We start from the raw sequence: 16,382 nt of genomic DNA, 5'->3' as shown, positions 1-16,382 counted from the left end.
CTAGCACAACACTTTAAAAAAAATTCTTTACTATTAGGAAAAAGTTGATAATTAGTGTGTTACACATGCCAAGTCAACGCCCCATCATTCTCCTTAGTCTAGTCAATGAAGTCTAGTCTGCTATAAACTTCTTGAATCTTGCGCAATGACGTTGTCAAGCCTAGCGCAATGATTGCACAATAAACTCTTTTCCCATAGGAAGACAACTCCAGTAAATTAGTCTTTCTTTTCAGTCTAATCCATCTCTCGAAAGCTCATTCTCTTTTCATCTTAACTCCGATTAGGCAATTCTTGTGTCTAAATGTTTCTAAAATCATCCCTATCCAACCATAGTATTTTTAAAGTGTTTTAATGATGTTTGGTATATTTTTCTTAGTGTTTGATTTGTGTTGTTTGTCGGTAGTTCTCGTGATTATTTGATAACGTTCCGGAGCAGTTCGAGGGACTTCAAGACCAAGATTTTGACAACACTGAGCAGCATTGGGAAAAAGGCAAGTATCCTTGATCATATTGAACCTATGTTTTTAAATGTTTTGTTTTACAAAATTGCATACAGTGTCAATATGATAGGTAGTCACATATGTTAGGGTTTCCCTAGATTTTCCCTTATCATTCCTTGGAACTTGGGTAGGTTGCTTAGCCATGCTTTTGGGATGTTAAGAAGTGTCATGATCTTGACTAATGAACATATACAACATTGATGGTTAATTTGTTAATGGTCTAGCAACATGTAACCTTAGGCTTTGAGCAAAGTAGTTTTGATGGTTTTCATGGTTATGATGTTGGTTTAGTGTTTGCTCAAGTAACACTAGTGCTGGGAAGCGCCCGGGAGGTGATCGGACGGTTGGAGGCGGCCGTGGCGGGGGAGATGACGCAGCTTGAGGCGAACCGCGCCGCCCTTGCTGCAGAGAGGGAGCGGCTTATCGCTGGCTGGCACCTTTTTGAGGCCCGCGTCGCTGTGGCATGCGCCGCCAATGAGGGCGAGTGGCGCGCTCTGGAGGAGGAGCGAAGGGCGCTAGAGGGCACCCGCGCGGAGGCCGTGTGGGAACGGGAAGAAGTCACCCGCCTGGCCGAGGCATCGCAGCAGCAAGCTACCGAGGCACTCGCCAGGGAGAGGCAGGCGCAGGCGCGGGAGGAGGCGGTCTTGGCCCGCGAGAGGACGGCGGAAGCCTCCCAGGCTGAATTGGCCCGCCTGAAAGGCGAGGCTGACCAGGTCCGCGCCGAACTCCAACACCGGGAGGAGGAGCTCCAGAGCCGGGAGGAGGATGTCGTGATCAGGGAGACCGATGTCAGCATCACGACGGCGGACCTAGAAGCCTGGGAGGAACTGCTGATCCTCCGGGAGACGGAGGCTGCTGAGGCGGTGCTGGCCTCGGCCGCTTGGGAGGAGCGGGCCGCCAAGTGGGAGTCCGAGCTGACCACCCGTGAGCAGGCCCTCTCCACCCTTGCGAAACGGGTGAAGCAGGCTGAAGCCCAGGCATTCGGCGGGCCGGGGGACAGGGCCTCGAGGAGCGGCTGCAGAGCGCGACGGAGGAGCTCGAGGCCGCCGAGACCGAATGGGCCAGCGTGAAGCGGATGATGGAAGACATCCTCCAGCAGACGCAGAGGTCCGTGAGGGTGGCTGGGCTCGGGCAAGTCCACGTGGAGGCGAAGGGGACGGGCCTCGGTCGGGTTGCCCTCGGCTTTCAGAGGATCAGCCAGCGCCTCGAGGTGCTGCCCCAAGCCGTCCAAGAGCTCGCGGCCCGGGAAGGGCGTGGTTTGGCCCAGGCAGTGGCCGAACATGTCCTGGCCTACTACCAAAGCCGGGACCCGAACTTCCGGCTGGAACCAGCTCGGGAGGGGGTGATCGAAGCCCGGGAGGAGGTTCCGGGCGCCGCCGCCGAGGTGGCGACCTGCTTCGCGCGAGAGGCGCCGCCGACTCCAGACCCGGGGAGCAGCGGCGAGGGCTCTGACTTAGAGTAGGCTTTTGTAGTTTTTCTTTTTCTTTGTCTTGATGTAAATATGGGAGTGATCCCTCAGAATAGCTATCCTTTTTGTGAATATAATGGAAGCCTTTCTTTGGGATCGCAACTCCAGTATTCTTCTGAGTGCTTGATGAAGTTTCTGCTGTTTTCACTTGATGCCCCGAGGAGTACTCAGTCGGACCGAGCCCGACCTTTCCTTCCCTGAGAATGAAATCGCCTTGACCACTCATCGCCCGAGCGGTGAGGCCTTCTCGGCGCGTTCAGCCCCCGAGCCCTCGCGAGTCCGCAACGGCTAAGTCAAAAGACAAAGGCACGAACTTCCTTGCTCGGGAGATAGATCGATCCAGCACGGAGCACGCCATGACCAGTGAACACTTTCCCACTCTGCGACCACTCAAACAAGTAGGCTGGAGACACGTACAGGTGGGAATGTGACCAAGAGTCCCCACGGTTTGGTGGTGCCCAGGCTAGGACAGACCGGACCGAGCACCGACAGCCCGCCCCCAGGGTCTAGGCTCCCGACCGCTCGAGCAGCTTGAGCCGTGAGAAAACCCGAGAACCCCAGAGGCTCGGTAGTGCCCGGGGCCTTTTAAGCGGACCGAACACCACGACCACCATGAAAGACTTCGGTCAGACATTGACGTACGTACGGTACACCTTCCTACTATCCGTTCTGTCGTTCTAGGAAAAAGTGGACACGTGGCAGGGTTTTGTGTGCGAGGAGACCATTTCGCCGAACAGATTAGAGTACGAGGGCCCCCGAGGACGACTCGGGAACAATATATTATTGAAAGTAAATTCGTATGAATTTAACCACTCACCGGACAGCTGTCAGCTTTTCGGCCAACCGATCCAGGAGGGGAATGTGCTCCGAGCTCGGGGTGCCCGGGAAGCTTGGTTCGCACGGATGGGGCGCCCGAGCAGGGGAGGGCGCAAGGGGGCCCGGATCACATGATCCCGACCACTCATGCCTGAGCAGTAGGACCACCCGAGGACCCTTAGGGCAGAGGAGCGACCTGGGCGCTGAGGCCTTCGCGGTCGAGCTGCTTTTACTTTTGATTGTCGATTTGTGACTTGAGAAAAATAAAGAAATTCTTTGCTTGGTGCGCTCTGTTAGTGCGGTACTTATTATGGACTGCTCTCGTTTTCGACCCGAGACCTCTTGAATGCCCAGACCGGCGGACAAGAGCAGGCAGAGGCATAACCCAGAGGTCCTACGGTTTGGTGGCGCCCAGGTGTGACATACCAGACCGAGCACCGATAGCCCGCCCCTAGGGCCTGGGCTCCGGACTACTCGAGCGGCTCGAGCGATAGGATTACCCGAGAACCCCAGGGGCTCGGTAGTGCCCGGAAGACTGTCATGACACCGAACACCACAGCCTACCACAACAGACATAAGTCAGTGGCAACTGCCCACGCGCATACCGATCGGGATTCTTTTATCAACGGGGAAAAAGAGAGAGCGAAATTTTTCTCGCACAATCGAGCATCTCACCAGACAGATTAAACATATGGAATCCAAAAAAAATGAAATTTGACATAAGGATTGCACATTGATATACATATTGTATTGACAATTTTTTTACAAGGTTGGGTGACTTACCCAGTTAATGGTAGCCCCCGGTCAACTTGGGCGGGGGGAAGCCCCCGGCCTGGTTGACCTGAGCCTGCAAACATGGCCATCTACGGGAAGAACTTGCGCAGGTGCTCGATGTTCCACGGGTTGGGGAGCGGTTGCCCATCTTCTGCAGCCAACTGGAAGGAGCCTTCTCGCGGGACACCGATCACGGTAAAGGGGCCTTCCCACATAGGAAACAGTTTATTCCTTCCTTCGTGTGATTGGACGCGTCGGAGAACTAGATCCCCCACCTTGAGAGACCGAGCCCGGACGTGACGCTGATGGTAGCACCGCAAGCTTTGCTGGTAACGGGCTGCCCAGACGGCGGCATGCCACCGGCGCTCTTCCAAATAGTCGACGTCGTCGCGACTTTGCTGTTCGTGTTTGCCTTCAGAGTAGGCATGCACCCGAGGGGAGCCTAGAGTGAGCTCGGAGGGGAGGACTGCCTCAGCGCCATACACAAGGAAGAAAGGAGTCTCCCCGGTAGCGCGACTTGGCGTGGTCCGGTTGGCCCATAGCACGGCAGGCAGCTCGTTGATCCACCCTTTCCCGTGCTTTGCGAGCACGTTGTAGGTTCGGGTTTTGAGCCCCTTCAGTATCTCCGCGTTGGCACGCTCAACTTGCCCATTGCTTCGAGGATGAGCGACACAGGCGAAGCAGAGCTTGATGCTGAGGGTCTTCGCAGTAGTCCCCGAACAGGGCACTTGTGAAGTGAGTGCCATTGTCGGTGATGATCCGGTTCGGGACACCAAAGCGACTGGTGATACCGCGGATAAACTGGAGCACCGTGTTCTTGGTCACCTTGATGACTGGAACCACCTCCGGCCACTTGGTGAATTTGTCGATGGCGACATAGAGGTACTCATAGCCCCCGATTGCTCGGGGGAATGGACCCAAAATATCCAGCCCCCAGACCGCGAAAGGCCATGACAAGGGGATGGTTTGAAGAGCCTGAGCTGGCTGGTGAATCTGCTTTGCGTGGAACTGGCACGCTCTGCAGCGCCGAACCAACTCGGAAGCATCCTGGAGGGCTGTAGGCCAGTAGAAACCTTGTCGGAAGGCCTTCCCGACCAACGTGCGGAACGATGCATGGCCACCGCACTCGCCCTCGTGGATCTCAGCGAGAAGCTCGCCGCCTTCTGCCCGGGTGATGCATTTCAGGAGGATGCCGCCTGCGCTACACCGGTAGAGATCCCCATCTACTATGGCATAGCGTTTTGACTGCCGAGCAACTCTTTCGGCAGAAGCCTCATCCCTGGGGAGGAACTTTTCCTTCAAGTACCCTCGGATCTCGTCCATCCACGAGGCATCTTGAGAACAATCAGCAAGCGTAGCGCACTCGCCGGACGGTAGCACCCTATCGAGGCTTCCCACTGAGGGCGCCGCAGGGGTCCCCTGAATTGAGCTCAAGGTTTCCCCTCCGTCCTGTTCGACAGGGAGGACGGAAGGCCGTGTGAGTCTTTCTTCAAAGACTCCGGCAGGAACGCGCGCACAGGAGGAGGCCAGGCGGGAGAGGTCATCGGCCAGAGCGTTGTCGCGGCGAGGGATGTACCGCAGCTCCAGGTCGTCGAAGCGCTTCTCCACCTTCCTGACTGCTGCCACGTACGCCGTCATTTGAGGATCCGTGCACTGGTACTCTTTTGACACCTGGTTGACCACCAGCTGGGAGTCTCCCTTGACCAGGAGGCGAAGAATCACAAGGCCCATCGCGGCTCGGAGGCCAGCGATGAGGCCCTCATATTCCGCCATGTTATTGGATGCGCGGAACTGCAGCTGCACGACGTACCGGAGTTCTTCACCCATTGGGGAGGTGAGAACCACTCCGGCCCCCGCGCCTTTCAGCGTGAGGGAACCGTCGAAATGCATAATTCAGTACCCGGGCGCATCATGCCCGGGATATGTGGAGATTTCTTCTTGGACGACCTCAGGGACGGGCGTCCACTCTGCCACGAAGTCAGAGAGCACCTGGCTTTTGATCGCCTGGCGGCTGACAAAGTGCAGGTCGAACTCCGCCTGGTCCACTACCCACTTGACTACACGCCCGGTGCCTTCTCGGTTCCGGACGATGGGCCCCAGTGAGTACGTGGTAACCACCGAGACCTTGTGCGCCTGGAAGTAGTGGCGCAGCTTCCGGGAAGCGATGAGCACGGCGTAGAGCAGCTTCTGAGCCTGGGGGTACCTTGTCTTGGCCTCCCGGAGGACTTCACTGACGAAGTACCGGTCGCTGTACCCGGCGGGCCTGGATTGCGGCTTCACCCGAGGGCCTGCTACAGCCCCCGGGCTCGGCGACATGGTCGGGGCTGACCGGGTGCTCGGGCTCTACTCCCTGGTCTGGAGGAGCCAAGTGCTCAGGCTCGACCCCCTGCTCGGGGGGAGCCGAGAGGACGGGGGAGTGCTCGGGGGCGGCCGGGAGCTGGGACCCAGCACCTGACCCCGTGCACTCATCGCGCTCCACCACCAGCACCATGCTCACGACCTGAGGAGTGGCCAACACATAGAGCAGTAGTGGCTCGCCTTCGGACAGGGCCATCAGCACGGGTGGTGAGGTGAGGTACTTCTTCAGATCATGGAAGGCCTGCTCGGCCTCCGGCGTCCAGTCGAAACGACCGGTCTTCTTCAGAAGCCTGAAGAGGGGGAGTCCTCGCTCCCCAAATTTGGAGATGAAGCGCCTGAGGGCCGCCATGCAACCAGCGAGACGCTGAACCTCCTTGAGTCGAGCCGGGGGTCGCATCTGCTCGATGGCCCGAATCTTCTCTGGATTGGCCTCGATCCCTCGGCTGGAAACCAAGAAACCGAGGAGCTTGCCCGCAGGTACCCCAAAGACGCACTTCTCGGGGTTGAGCTTCAGGCGGGTAGTGCGGAGACTATTGAAAGTCTCGGCATAATCTTCGAGCAGGGTGGCGTGGTCTCGGGACTTGACCACGAGATCGTCGATGTAGGCCTCAACGTTGCGGCCAACCTGCGAATCATGGGTGATGCGGATAGCGCACTGGAAAGAAGACCCAGTGTTGCGCAAACCAAAAGGCATCGACACATAGCAATAAGTCCCACCGGAGTGGTAAAAGCAGTTTTTTCTTCATCCTCTACGGCCATGCGAATCTGGTGATAACTAGAGTTTGCATCTAAAAAACACAAAAGATCACATCTCGCGGTTGCATCTACAATTTGATCTATGCGGGGCAAAGGAAAAGGATCTTTGGGGCAAGCCTTGTTTAGATCGGTGTAGTCCACGCACATGTGGAGCTTGCCGTTGGCCTTCGGGACGATAACTGGGTTTGCCAGCCACTCGGTGTGGAGGACCTCTCGGATAAATTCGGCGTCAAGGAGCTTGCTGACTTGCTCCCGGATGAACTCCTGGCGCTCGATCACCTCCCTAGGGATCCCGGACATATCGGACGGCTGCCATGCAAACACGTCGACGTTAGCCCGGAGGAAGGCGACGAGCGCGCTTTCCTATTTGCCGCCCAAGTCACCGCCGATTCGGACAACCTGGGAGGCGCCTTCACCCACCACCACCTCCTTCGTAGGAATGGAGGCATCGGCAACAAGTCGAGGTTTGGATGTAGAGGGTCTCGGGCCCCCTGGATGATCTTCGACCTCAGCTCGGGCTGAGACCAAGGCCGAGTATAACTGCTCGGTGCAGGAGACGGCGCTGCTGGTCTCGGCAGACACGGAGATGGGGCCCGCTGAGCCCGGCATCTTGATCGTGAGGTACGCGTAGTGCGTAACCACCATGAACCGAGCGAGCGCCGGGCGCCCAAGGATGGCGTTGTAGGGGAGGGGGAGCTCCACGACGTCAAAGATGACGTTCTCCGTTTGGAAGTTGTCCAGGCTCTCGAATGTCCCGGGCAACTCAACCTGCTCGAGGGGCAGGGAGTGCCCGGGCATCACCCCGTAAAATGGGAGCGACAGCTTTAGGCGCCTGGAGGGCACCTGCAGCTTCTCGAAAGCCTCCTTGGAGAGGACGTTAAGGCCTGCTCCCCCGTCGATCAGCACCCTGCTGACCTTCACATTGCAGATGGTGGGGGACACTACCAGGGGTAGTCGCCCCACGCCTGCAGTACTGGCGGGGTGATCGGCCAAGCTGAACGTGATCGGTGCGTCCAACCACTTCAGAGGCCTCGCGGCCTCTTCACTCAGGGTCGCCGAGCACACCTCACGTCGCATGGTTTTGACACTGCGGCGGGAGGAGGGCGTGTACGTGCCTCCGTCGATGAAGGCGACGGTGTGCTCAGGCTCCTGGAAGCCGAGTTCTGCGTTGTTGGGGGCGGCTTCATTGTCGCCACCCCCGCGGAGCTCGTCGCGGTCCCTTTGGCGATGCTCGACGAGGCCCTTGACCGTGCGGCACTCCGTGAGGTCATGCCATCAGGTCTGGTGGATCGGGCACCACTTCCCTGTCTCGGGCCCTGCAGGAGCGGGGGCCCTTGCCGAGGCGGGAGCCCTGGCGGGAGTCGGAGCCCTTGCGGGAGCCAGAGCCCTAGGAGGGGCTCAGGCCAGGGCTCTCGCGGGCGCAGGCCATCTGTCGGCAGCCGCCCAGCGTGCTTGCCTGCGGTCGGGCTCCTGGGCCGGCCCACGGGCGGGGCCCTAGGCTGGCTCGACAGGGACAACCTCGCACCTCCTTCTCTTTTTCTTTTCTCGCCTGTCGGAGCGGGAAGGACCTGGTTGATCGGCGGCGGGGTGCTCAGGACGCGGAACGTGCCAAGCCCGAGCTTCCGCCGCCTTAGCGTACTTGTCGGCCAGCGCGAAAAGTTCCGTGGTGGTCTCAACCTCGTGCGTGCCTAGCTTCTCGAGCATCCGCTCGTCGCGGACGCCCTGCCAGAAAGCGACAATGACAACATGGGGGGTTATCCGCGGGATGGTGTTGCGGACCTGGCTGAAGAGCTGAATAAAGCACCGCAGCATCTCCCCCTCCTGCTGCTTGACGGCATGGAGGTCGCACTCTAGGCCGGGGCGCATGAATGTGCCCTGAAAATTAGCCACGAACTGGTGGCAAAGATCATCCCAGGAGATGATAGATCCTGGGGGTAAGTTCATAAACCAAGAGTGGGCAGAGCCCCTCAAGGCAACATGAAAATAGTTAGCCATCACCTTTTCACTGCCACCAGCTGTCTCGACAGCGGTGGTGTATATCTAGAGGAACTCGACGGGGTCGATGGACCCGTCGTACTTCTCTGGCAGCTCGGGACGGAACTTGGTGGGCCATTTGACCCGCGGAGCTCACTGGCGAAGGCACGGCACCCGGTGCCGTATCCTGCGGCGCGGGCAGCACCCTTGGGCGGTGAACGCCGGCGAGCCAGGGAGCCTCGGCGATCATGGGCTGGCAAGGAGGAAGCCTGGTCCTCAGCTTCAGCCTCCTGCCGGGTCTCCCGCTGGCGCTCGAGAGTGACGCGTGCGTCTTCGATGCCCCTCTGCTCATTGAGGTGCAGGCGGAGGTCCTGGGTTCCAGAAGCGGCCAGGGGGGCGGCGCTCCGCCTGGGGGGCCCCCGGCCAGCGCGAACGCCACCCGACGATGGGCCGGTCCTAGCGGCGCCACCCTGGGTGGTGGCGCGGGAACTCTCGGCCAGCACCTGGCGGCGGGCAGTGCCGACCAGGGCAGGGACTTCCTGGAGCCAGCGGCCCTCCGGGGTTTCCCCCGTCGCCTGGACTGGCGGATGCCTGAGGAGAGCGTGCGCTGCAAGTAGCGCGCTCCCGGGGCTGGCCTCGTCGAAGGCGAGTCTACGCCGGAGAGGCGCCTGGCGCTGTCCAGACGCGGACCTGGTGGCAGGAGTTTTGGCCACCGGTTGGGGGTCGGATGGTGCACCGGCGACGGCGACGGCGGCCCTGCTGGGCCCAGCGCCCTGGTCCCCTTGAGAGGGGAACACCGCGCGTGCAGATCACGGCTGCTCTTGGGACGCAGCAGCGACTGGGGCCTCATGTGCGAGGGGCTGCATTTCCCCACTGGAACTAGAGCCAAAACGCTGGAGGCAATGACCGCCGGCCATTTTTTCTGCGGAAGAAAACAAACAAACAGATTCAGGGATGCTTCCCCCTACCTGGCGCGCCAGCTGTCGGAGGGTGAACTCCTGTCGCAGGGATCCTGGGGGACCCCTTTTTAGAGATTCGGCCGGGGGGATGATCATGAATATGTTCGCCGGAGAAATAAATGGGTATGAATGCAATGGCCTGTGGTGCGGAGTGATCTAATGTGGAAAGGAGTAAATGCGCTGGTGTTTAGACAGGTTCGGGCTGCACGGGGGCGTAACACCCTACTCCTGTATGGATACTATATATGCCCTGAGAAAGTCCCTCAAGGATGTTGCTGGTTACAAGAATGTTTATCTATCTTAGAGCTTGGGGCTCTTTTTTTCTTCGGCCTGTGATCTTCTCTTCTCTGCTTATGAGCAGTTGCTTCCTCTTTCGAAGCTTTTCTGTTTTCTCACTTTTCTTTTTTCTTCCTCTCCTTTGCCCGCGCTGCCGGCTGCTTTAAATACTCGCCGGCAGCAGCATGCCCTGAAAGGGAGGGGGAGCACGAGTTTCGAGACACCATAAATGGTAAGGGCGTCATCATTTCCTCTGGGCGAAGTGACCGGGGGTGGAAAATGCGTCCCACGCCCGGTCGTCCGTCACCATAAATGCACTGGCAACGGGCGCCGTGGAGAGGGCCCACCGGGCAGCCGCAGAGCGGCCCAGCGTGCCCGCCCTGTCTTGTTCCCCTGCCACAGCAGCGTGGCAGACGGAATGCCTCGGCCCTTACGATGTTATCCCGAGACGGGCCGGATGGCACGGGATGGGACCCGTGCATTCAATGACCCCACGCCCTTCTACCAGAACGTGGCAGGAACTGACACCGAGCGCGGCGGGAGCAGTTGGGGGTGACAGGCCACGCACGCTCTTTAAATGCGGCTTTGGGCCTTTGACTGGCTGACACCTCATCGGTGGGACCCTCGGGGGCCACTGTCAGGGGGCTCCCTGGGTCGCCTGGGAACCGAGTGCTCGGGGGTCGCTGTTCACCTCCCCGAGCACTCTCTCCCGAGAATGCTCTTTCTTGTTCTCAGGGAACCGAGTGCTCAGGGGTACTGTTCACCTCCCCGAGCGCTCTCTCCCGGGCACACTTGTACGCTCCTCGGGGGGACCGAGTGCTCGGGGTCTGCTGCACGCAACCCCGAGCACTCTCTCCCGGAACTTCCTTCGGTGGGTCCTCGGGATACTTGGGTGCCCAGGGGGCCACCGCTAGCGGCCCCGGGCATGTTTCTCCCGGTACTTAGCTTTCCTGGTCGTCGGGGGACTTGGGTGCTCGGAGGTCACCGCACACCTTCCCGAGCACTTTCTTCCCGGCACTTAGACTTCGTGGATCATCGGGGAACTGGGATACTCGGGGACCACCGACTGTGGCCCCGAGCGCCCTCTCCCGGGACTTGATCTTTTTCACCTTGCGAGGGAGATTCCGTGGGATGGCGCCATGTGGCGGATTGCTAGCCTGGCCTCGGGATTCGGGGACCCCCGGTTCCTGATACACCAACAGACCCCAACATCCTCAAATGACTGAGTGGAGGAGATTTATAGCCTCAAACCCACGCACTAGTTGTTAACCCAATGGCTCAGAGAAGTTGTTAACATCGGATGATCCGGTGAGAACAATAGTATTAACACCGGATCATCCGATGAGTACACTCTCACGAACTAGCCGTTGGAACGCCCACTCAAGCCTCTATGAACACCAGACACTTCGGTGTATACTTCATCTCTATCACCAGACTATCCGATGAATATATACTTAGCATCCAAGCCAACTTCATCCTCTCTATGTAAATTGCTCCGGTGTAAGCATCCGATGCACATCACTTCATCACTGGATTATATGATGTGTTGAACTTCGTTCTGCCTCTTTGCATTGTTCATTGTCTGGTGTATTTTCCGGTGTAGCCTTGCTTCATCAGCGGACCTTCCGGTGTGTTGATCTTCGATCTTCCACGACTGCAACCTTCTCTGGTGGAAATACTCTGGTGTGTATCTTCCTCTGATCACCGAACTATCCGGTGTGTTGTTCCATTCTGCCTTCTGGACAAAAACACTATGTTGTTGCCATATTTAGATCACTAGACTATCCGGTGAGGCTTAGCCTTTATTCTTCAGCACAGCACCCTTCTCTAAGTTAATTGCTCCGGTGAGCACACTTGCTAATCACCGGACCTTCAGGTGAGGTCTTTAGGGCTCTCTCCTCCTTTGTCAAATATGCTCCGGTGAGCTTAACATCCATAGCACTGGACCATCCGGTGAGGTAAATCTTTGTGGGCCTTCTTCAATTGGATCAAACTTTGTCTCAGCTGCGATGACTTCTTTATGTATTGCATCCATGAGACCTACTAATATATATTCTTGACAAACATGTTAGTCCTATTGACTATGTTGTCATTAATCACCAAAATCACAATCAGGGCCTAATAGGGCCATTTTCGCTACACCACCCACTCGGGTTCCGACCAGTCATTCTGCCAACCCACTCGGGGTCTGATCATCTAGTCGCTATGACCACTTAGTCGGAGTCGCCCACCTTCTTGGATCCAACCACCATAGCTGAAACAGAGGTAGCCAAAGTTCAAAGAGAGAGAGAGAGAGACTATCTTTTTATTACCTTTATACCCTTACTCTCCAAAAAATGTTTGTGCCCCACGTACCTTACTGGTCTTAAAAAAGACAGTAGAAGAGTTTTGAGTTTGTGTCACATTCATAAAAAAGAAGAAGCAAAAAGAGCTTAGAAAAGAAGAGAGAATTAAAAAAATCAGTCTGCATTGCAAATTTTGTTCCATTGTGCTTATGTCTGTTATAGTTTCCGGTTTGCTTGAGCTAGTTCTAGGAACGTATTCGAGAAAACAACTGTGACAAGTAATGTGGACTCTTATTTAGCTTTGCTAATCTTATTTCTATTCCTTGCTACTAAATACTTCCTATCCAAGCTACACCTTCTTTTGATCAGAACAGTTTCTTCCTTTGCAACTACCTCACTCGCACCCGATAATGTATTACGAACTAGTCATCGATTGTGCCAACTGCTGTGATTGGTAAGAACACTTGCAAGAGCGTGGTAAGATGCTTGAGAGTGTGTGACTCCACTTCACTTTCCACCATCTAGTAGTCAATAGGGAAAATATCTTTTGTTATCTTTTGTCTGCTACTAACCATGGCAGATGAAATATCGGATGTGAAAGAGTGTGTTTTGAGGGAAGAACTCATAATATTGTTGGATGATCATCGACAAACTATTAATGATAACATTGATAAGAAGCTTGAGGGAACTAATACCACATTGCAGTGACTTAATGAAAGCATTGCAATGCTCAATACACACTTTGATCGATTGGTTAATCTACCACGGAACAATGGTCAAGTGGATCCTCATGGTGCAGCTCATGAACAAGAGGAGTCCGTCGTGGATGATGAAATTTTGATGTAAGAACGTGACGCCTTTGATGAACGACAAAGGAAACGATTGAACTTCAACCATCACGGTATAAGAGATAATAATTTTTAGCAACATAACCCACGTATTAATGATGATCTATTTGCTAAGGTTAAGTTTAGTATACCATCTTTTGAGGGTACTTATGATGCTGAAAAGTATTTAGATTGGGAGATGATGGTAGAATAGAAGTTTAATGCTCATTTTAATTCCTGAAGTGCATAGAGTTACCCTATTCCACTAGATGATTGTTAAGGTTAAGTTTACTATACCATCTTTTGAGGGTATTTAATGCTCATTTCAATTCCTGAAGTGCTCAAAATGTTTGCAATCATCTAGTGGAATAGGGTATGCATTAACGGATTAACACCTACTACATGGAATGCTTTAAAGGTTGTCTTCAGAGAAGCTGCTCTCTGAACTAGTAGGACTAGCACATAAATGCTAACTTGAGAATAATGTTTTCTCTCTGAACAGGTAATCGATACTGAAGTCCTAATAGAGCCATTTGCTAGAGCCACTGTGCCTAATAGTTTTTTGCAAGAATATTCTTTGGTGTTAGTGTGGTTTGTAGTATATCATTTTTGCATATTCTCTGAAATTTAGGACTGCTATAACATGGTATGTTGTTCATCGTGGTTGGTAAAGTGGAGTGTTCTCCAGTTGGGAGGAATGCCATGCACAAGTTAATGGATTCAAAGGAGCATATTACAAAGGATACAAGTCCAAACATAAAGATGTTGTGGCATACAACAGTCAAGTTATCCAAGTCGAGTTAAAATTGGCTAACTTCGAAAATAAGAAGAAGTGTGATTCCACGTGTAAAGATGTCATAATTCTAGTTCTGGTTGTAATCATCATTATTTTGCTATGTAAGATGATGTGACTTGTAAGATCAATGTGTCAACTGTTAGTACCTTTATGCCTATTTTGCTATGTAAGATGTGACTTTTTTGTTAAATGTGGTCTTAACGTACTCATTTACAATATTATATGTGAGAACTATTATGTATATATGTGTGACATGAATTACTATGTATTAATAAAGAAGCCTTTATTATTGATTTACATTACATTTGTCTCGTTGTATGCATGTATGGAGTGGGAGAGAGACGAAGAGATTGAGGAGAGAGAGGGAGGACAGGGCCAGAGTAGAAGGGGGGAGGCATAACACTGCCAGCTGAAGCTTTCAGCTGGTAGTGATGCATTGGGAATCACTGCTGGCTGAAACCACCAAACGACAGTGATACCCAAGGAATCACTGCTGGCCGAATCTTTCAACCGGCAGTGATAACAACTTTCATTGCTGATCCCGAAGTCGATAGTGACAATCCCCGGCTATCATTGCCCGTTACCCACTGCCGGCTCCAAAATCGACAATGAAGGGGGATTTGGAGCCGGCAGTGATGTACTGTTCTATAGTAGTGGGGGGTAGTAGAGTACAAGACCAACAACTAGAGGTTAACCATAAATCTATAGGCGACCGACTGCCTTGACTCGACCAATTCTGAATAACTAAGTAGCAAACACCCTACCTGACTACAACCTTCATGAACGATCAGATTCAATGGACATGCCATCATCTGAATCAGCACACAGTAGGTAATCTAAGCTCCAATCAGCTGGAAGGACTTTGTCATCATCAATGTCCTTGGATCCCAATGCTTCCTCTTCCACTGACATGCTGCTATTGTCGGCTAAACCAACATGGTTGGGTACGACACCGCCGTATAGAGCATCCTCAACATAGAACCCGAGTTGCTCCAACTTCACCGCAATGGTGTCAACCTCCAAAAGCTCTATTGAGCTCCATATGTAATGCCCTAAAATTTTGGAAGGAAATTGGAAGTCGTCGTTTCCGGTTTTTTCGGTATTGAATCGCTCTTGCCGGGAAAGAAAAGAGAAGAAATTGAGGTAAATTGCAGCAGTGTATTTCTTTTAAAATAGAGAAACTTTAACCATGAGAGTAGGCTAAGCCAACCTGGGCTTGGGCCGGTTAACCTAGCCCCTCCCCCAAAGGCCCAGGTGCCCCCCCCCCCCCTCTTTTTCCCCTCCACCCCGCCAAAACCCTAGCCGTCCCTCTACTGTGCCGCCACCCCCCACCCACTCTTTCCCCTGTGGTGGTGTCTCCCAGTCCTGCCCTAGAGTGGCTGCTGCTGCTGGAATCCGGCCAAGAAGAGGAGAAGAAGAGGAAGGGAAGGGCAGCAAGGAAAGCAAGGAGAAGAGGGGAAGAGAAGGTTTGGAGCTAGGGGATTTTGGGATTTTCTTGTTGTGGTGCCCTAAGGTAACAATTCTCCTACTGTTCTTCATGTTTTGATTGATGATTATGGCCGGTAGATCTTGGTTTGAGAGGTTTTGGTTAGGGGAATTTGTGGTTTGGGGTCGAACTGAGTGTTCTGCGCGCAGGCAGATTGAGCAGTGTGTGTTCTTGACGTTTCGGTGACCTATATGATTTTTTATGTGGAAGTGATCAACTAGAAAGTTGTAGATAACGTCGAAACCTAGCTACCAGTGAAATTTCAGATTTTTTGGCCATAAGTGTTAGGAGATATTGCTGTCTGAATCTGATTATTGTACCTCTGTCGAATTTCTGTCAGTGTTAGATCTATTCTGTTTTTGGGCATCTTAGTTGCCGAGCCAATTTTTTAGAATACTAGAAGGTTGTAGAGGATTCATTAAGCTTTCTAATGGTATGAACAATGCAATTTTTCATTGGTTGTAACTCTAGTTACGCTGTTCTGAACTTTTCTGTAATTAATGGTTTACAAATTTCGTTGTCGAAGTTCAGAACTTGATTAGGCCTTGTTAGAGATGTTTTATGTAGATCCGAATGATACAAAAGTTGAATCTTGTGTTATGATCTACATTTCCACAAAATTTTAGATTTTTTTGTTGCGTATTTCTGAAGATAAACAGGTCTAGGTGGCTGCTATCTGAAATTGACGACATGTTTCTAGAGCTGTTTTGCTATGTCATTTAGGAGACCTTAGAGGCATGAGAAAATTGTGTCGTCTCAACTAAAGTTGTAGTCCTTGTTCTGTAGTTTCTAAAAATGTATTTGTTTGCTATTATATCTGTGGTAGAAAAATAGTTACGAAAAAGATAAGTACTGCTGCTCCTGTCAAACTAATGCGTGTGTGTTGTTTTTGGTCGATATGTCTTGATTGAGGGTTTCGGGCGTAGGAGCGCTTTGTTTTATGTATTTACATGTTTAGGTGGTGGTTCTTCGTCTCACACTTGAAGTTGGCCCTTATCGTCGGTAGAAGGCAAGTAAACGTAGCTATGTTGTTGCTATCGTTTTGACTTGTTATTTCATCACTTACACCTTTTATTTCAGAACCATGACAATTTAACTGTGATCTGA

General features: G+C 53.4%; 1 protein-coding gene across 1 annotated transcript; it reads left to right on the top strand.

Annotated features, from left to right (window-relative positions):
- The first annotated feature begins 868 nt into the window (after positions 1-868).
- Positions 869-16,382, top strand: LOC133900230 (uncharacterized). Its single transcript, XM_062341346.1, has 2 exons — positions 869-1,477; positions 16,356-16,382. Exons 1-2 carry the CDS (start codon positions 869-871, stop codon positions 16,380-16,382), a joined length of 636 nt encoding a protein of 211 aa, XP_062197330.1.

This window comes from Phragmites australis, chromosome 19 (genome assembly GCF_958298935.1).
Source record: "Phragmites australis chromosome 19, lpPhrAust1.1, whole genome shotgun sequence".
Classification (NCBI taxonomy): domain Eukaryota; kingdom Viridiplantae; phylum Streptophyta; class Magnoliopsida; order Poales; family Poaceae; genus Phragmites; species Phragmites australis.
The sequence above is the reverse complement of the archived record's forward strand: the minus strand, read 5'-3'. Positions and strand labels throughout refer to the sequence as shown.

What these genes read in the sequence shown, in the direction of transcription:
- LOC133900230 (XM_062341346.1), top strand. Translation starts at nt 869, where the DNA reads ATGACGCAGCTTGAGGCGAACCGCGCCGCCCTTGCTGCAGAGAGGGAG. An exon ending in TGAAGCAGGCTGAAGCCCAG is followed by an intron (nt 1,478 to 16,355) that starts GCATTCGGCGGG and finishes CTTTTATTTCAG; the next exon opens with AACCATGACAATTTAACTGT.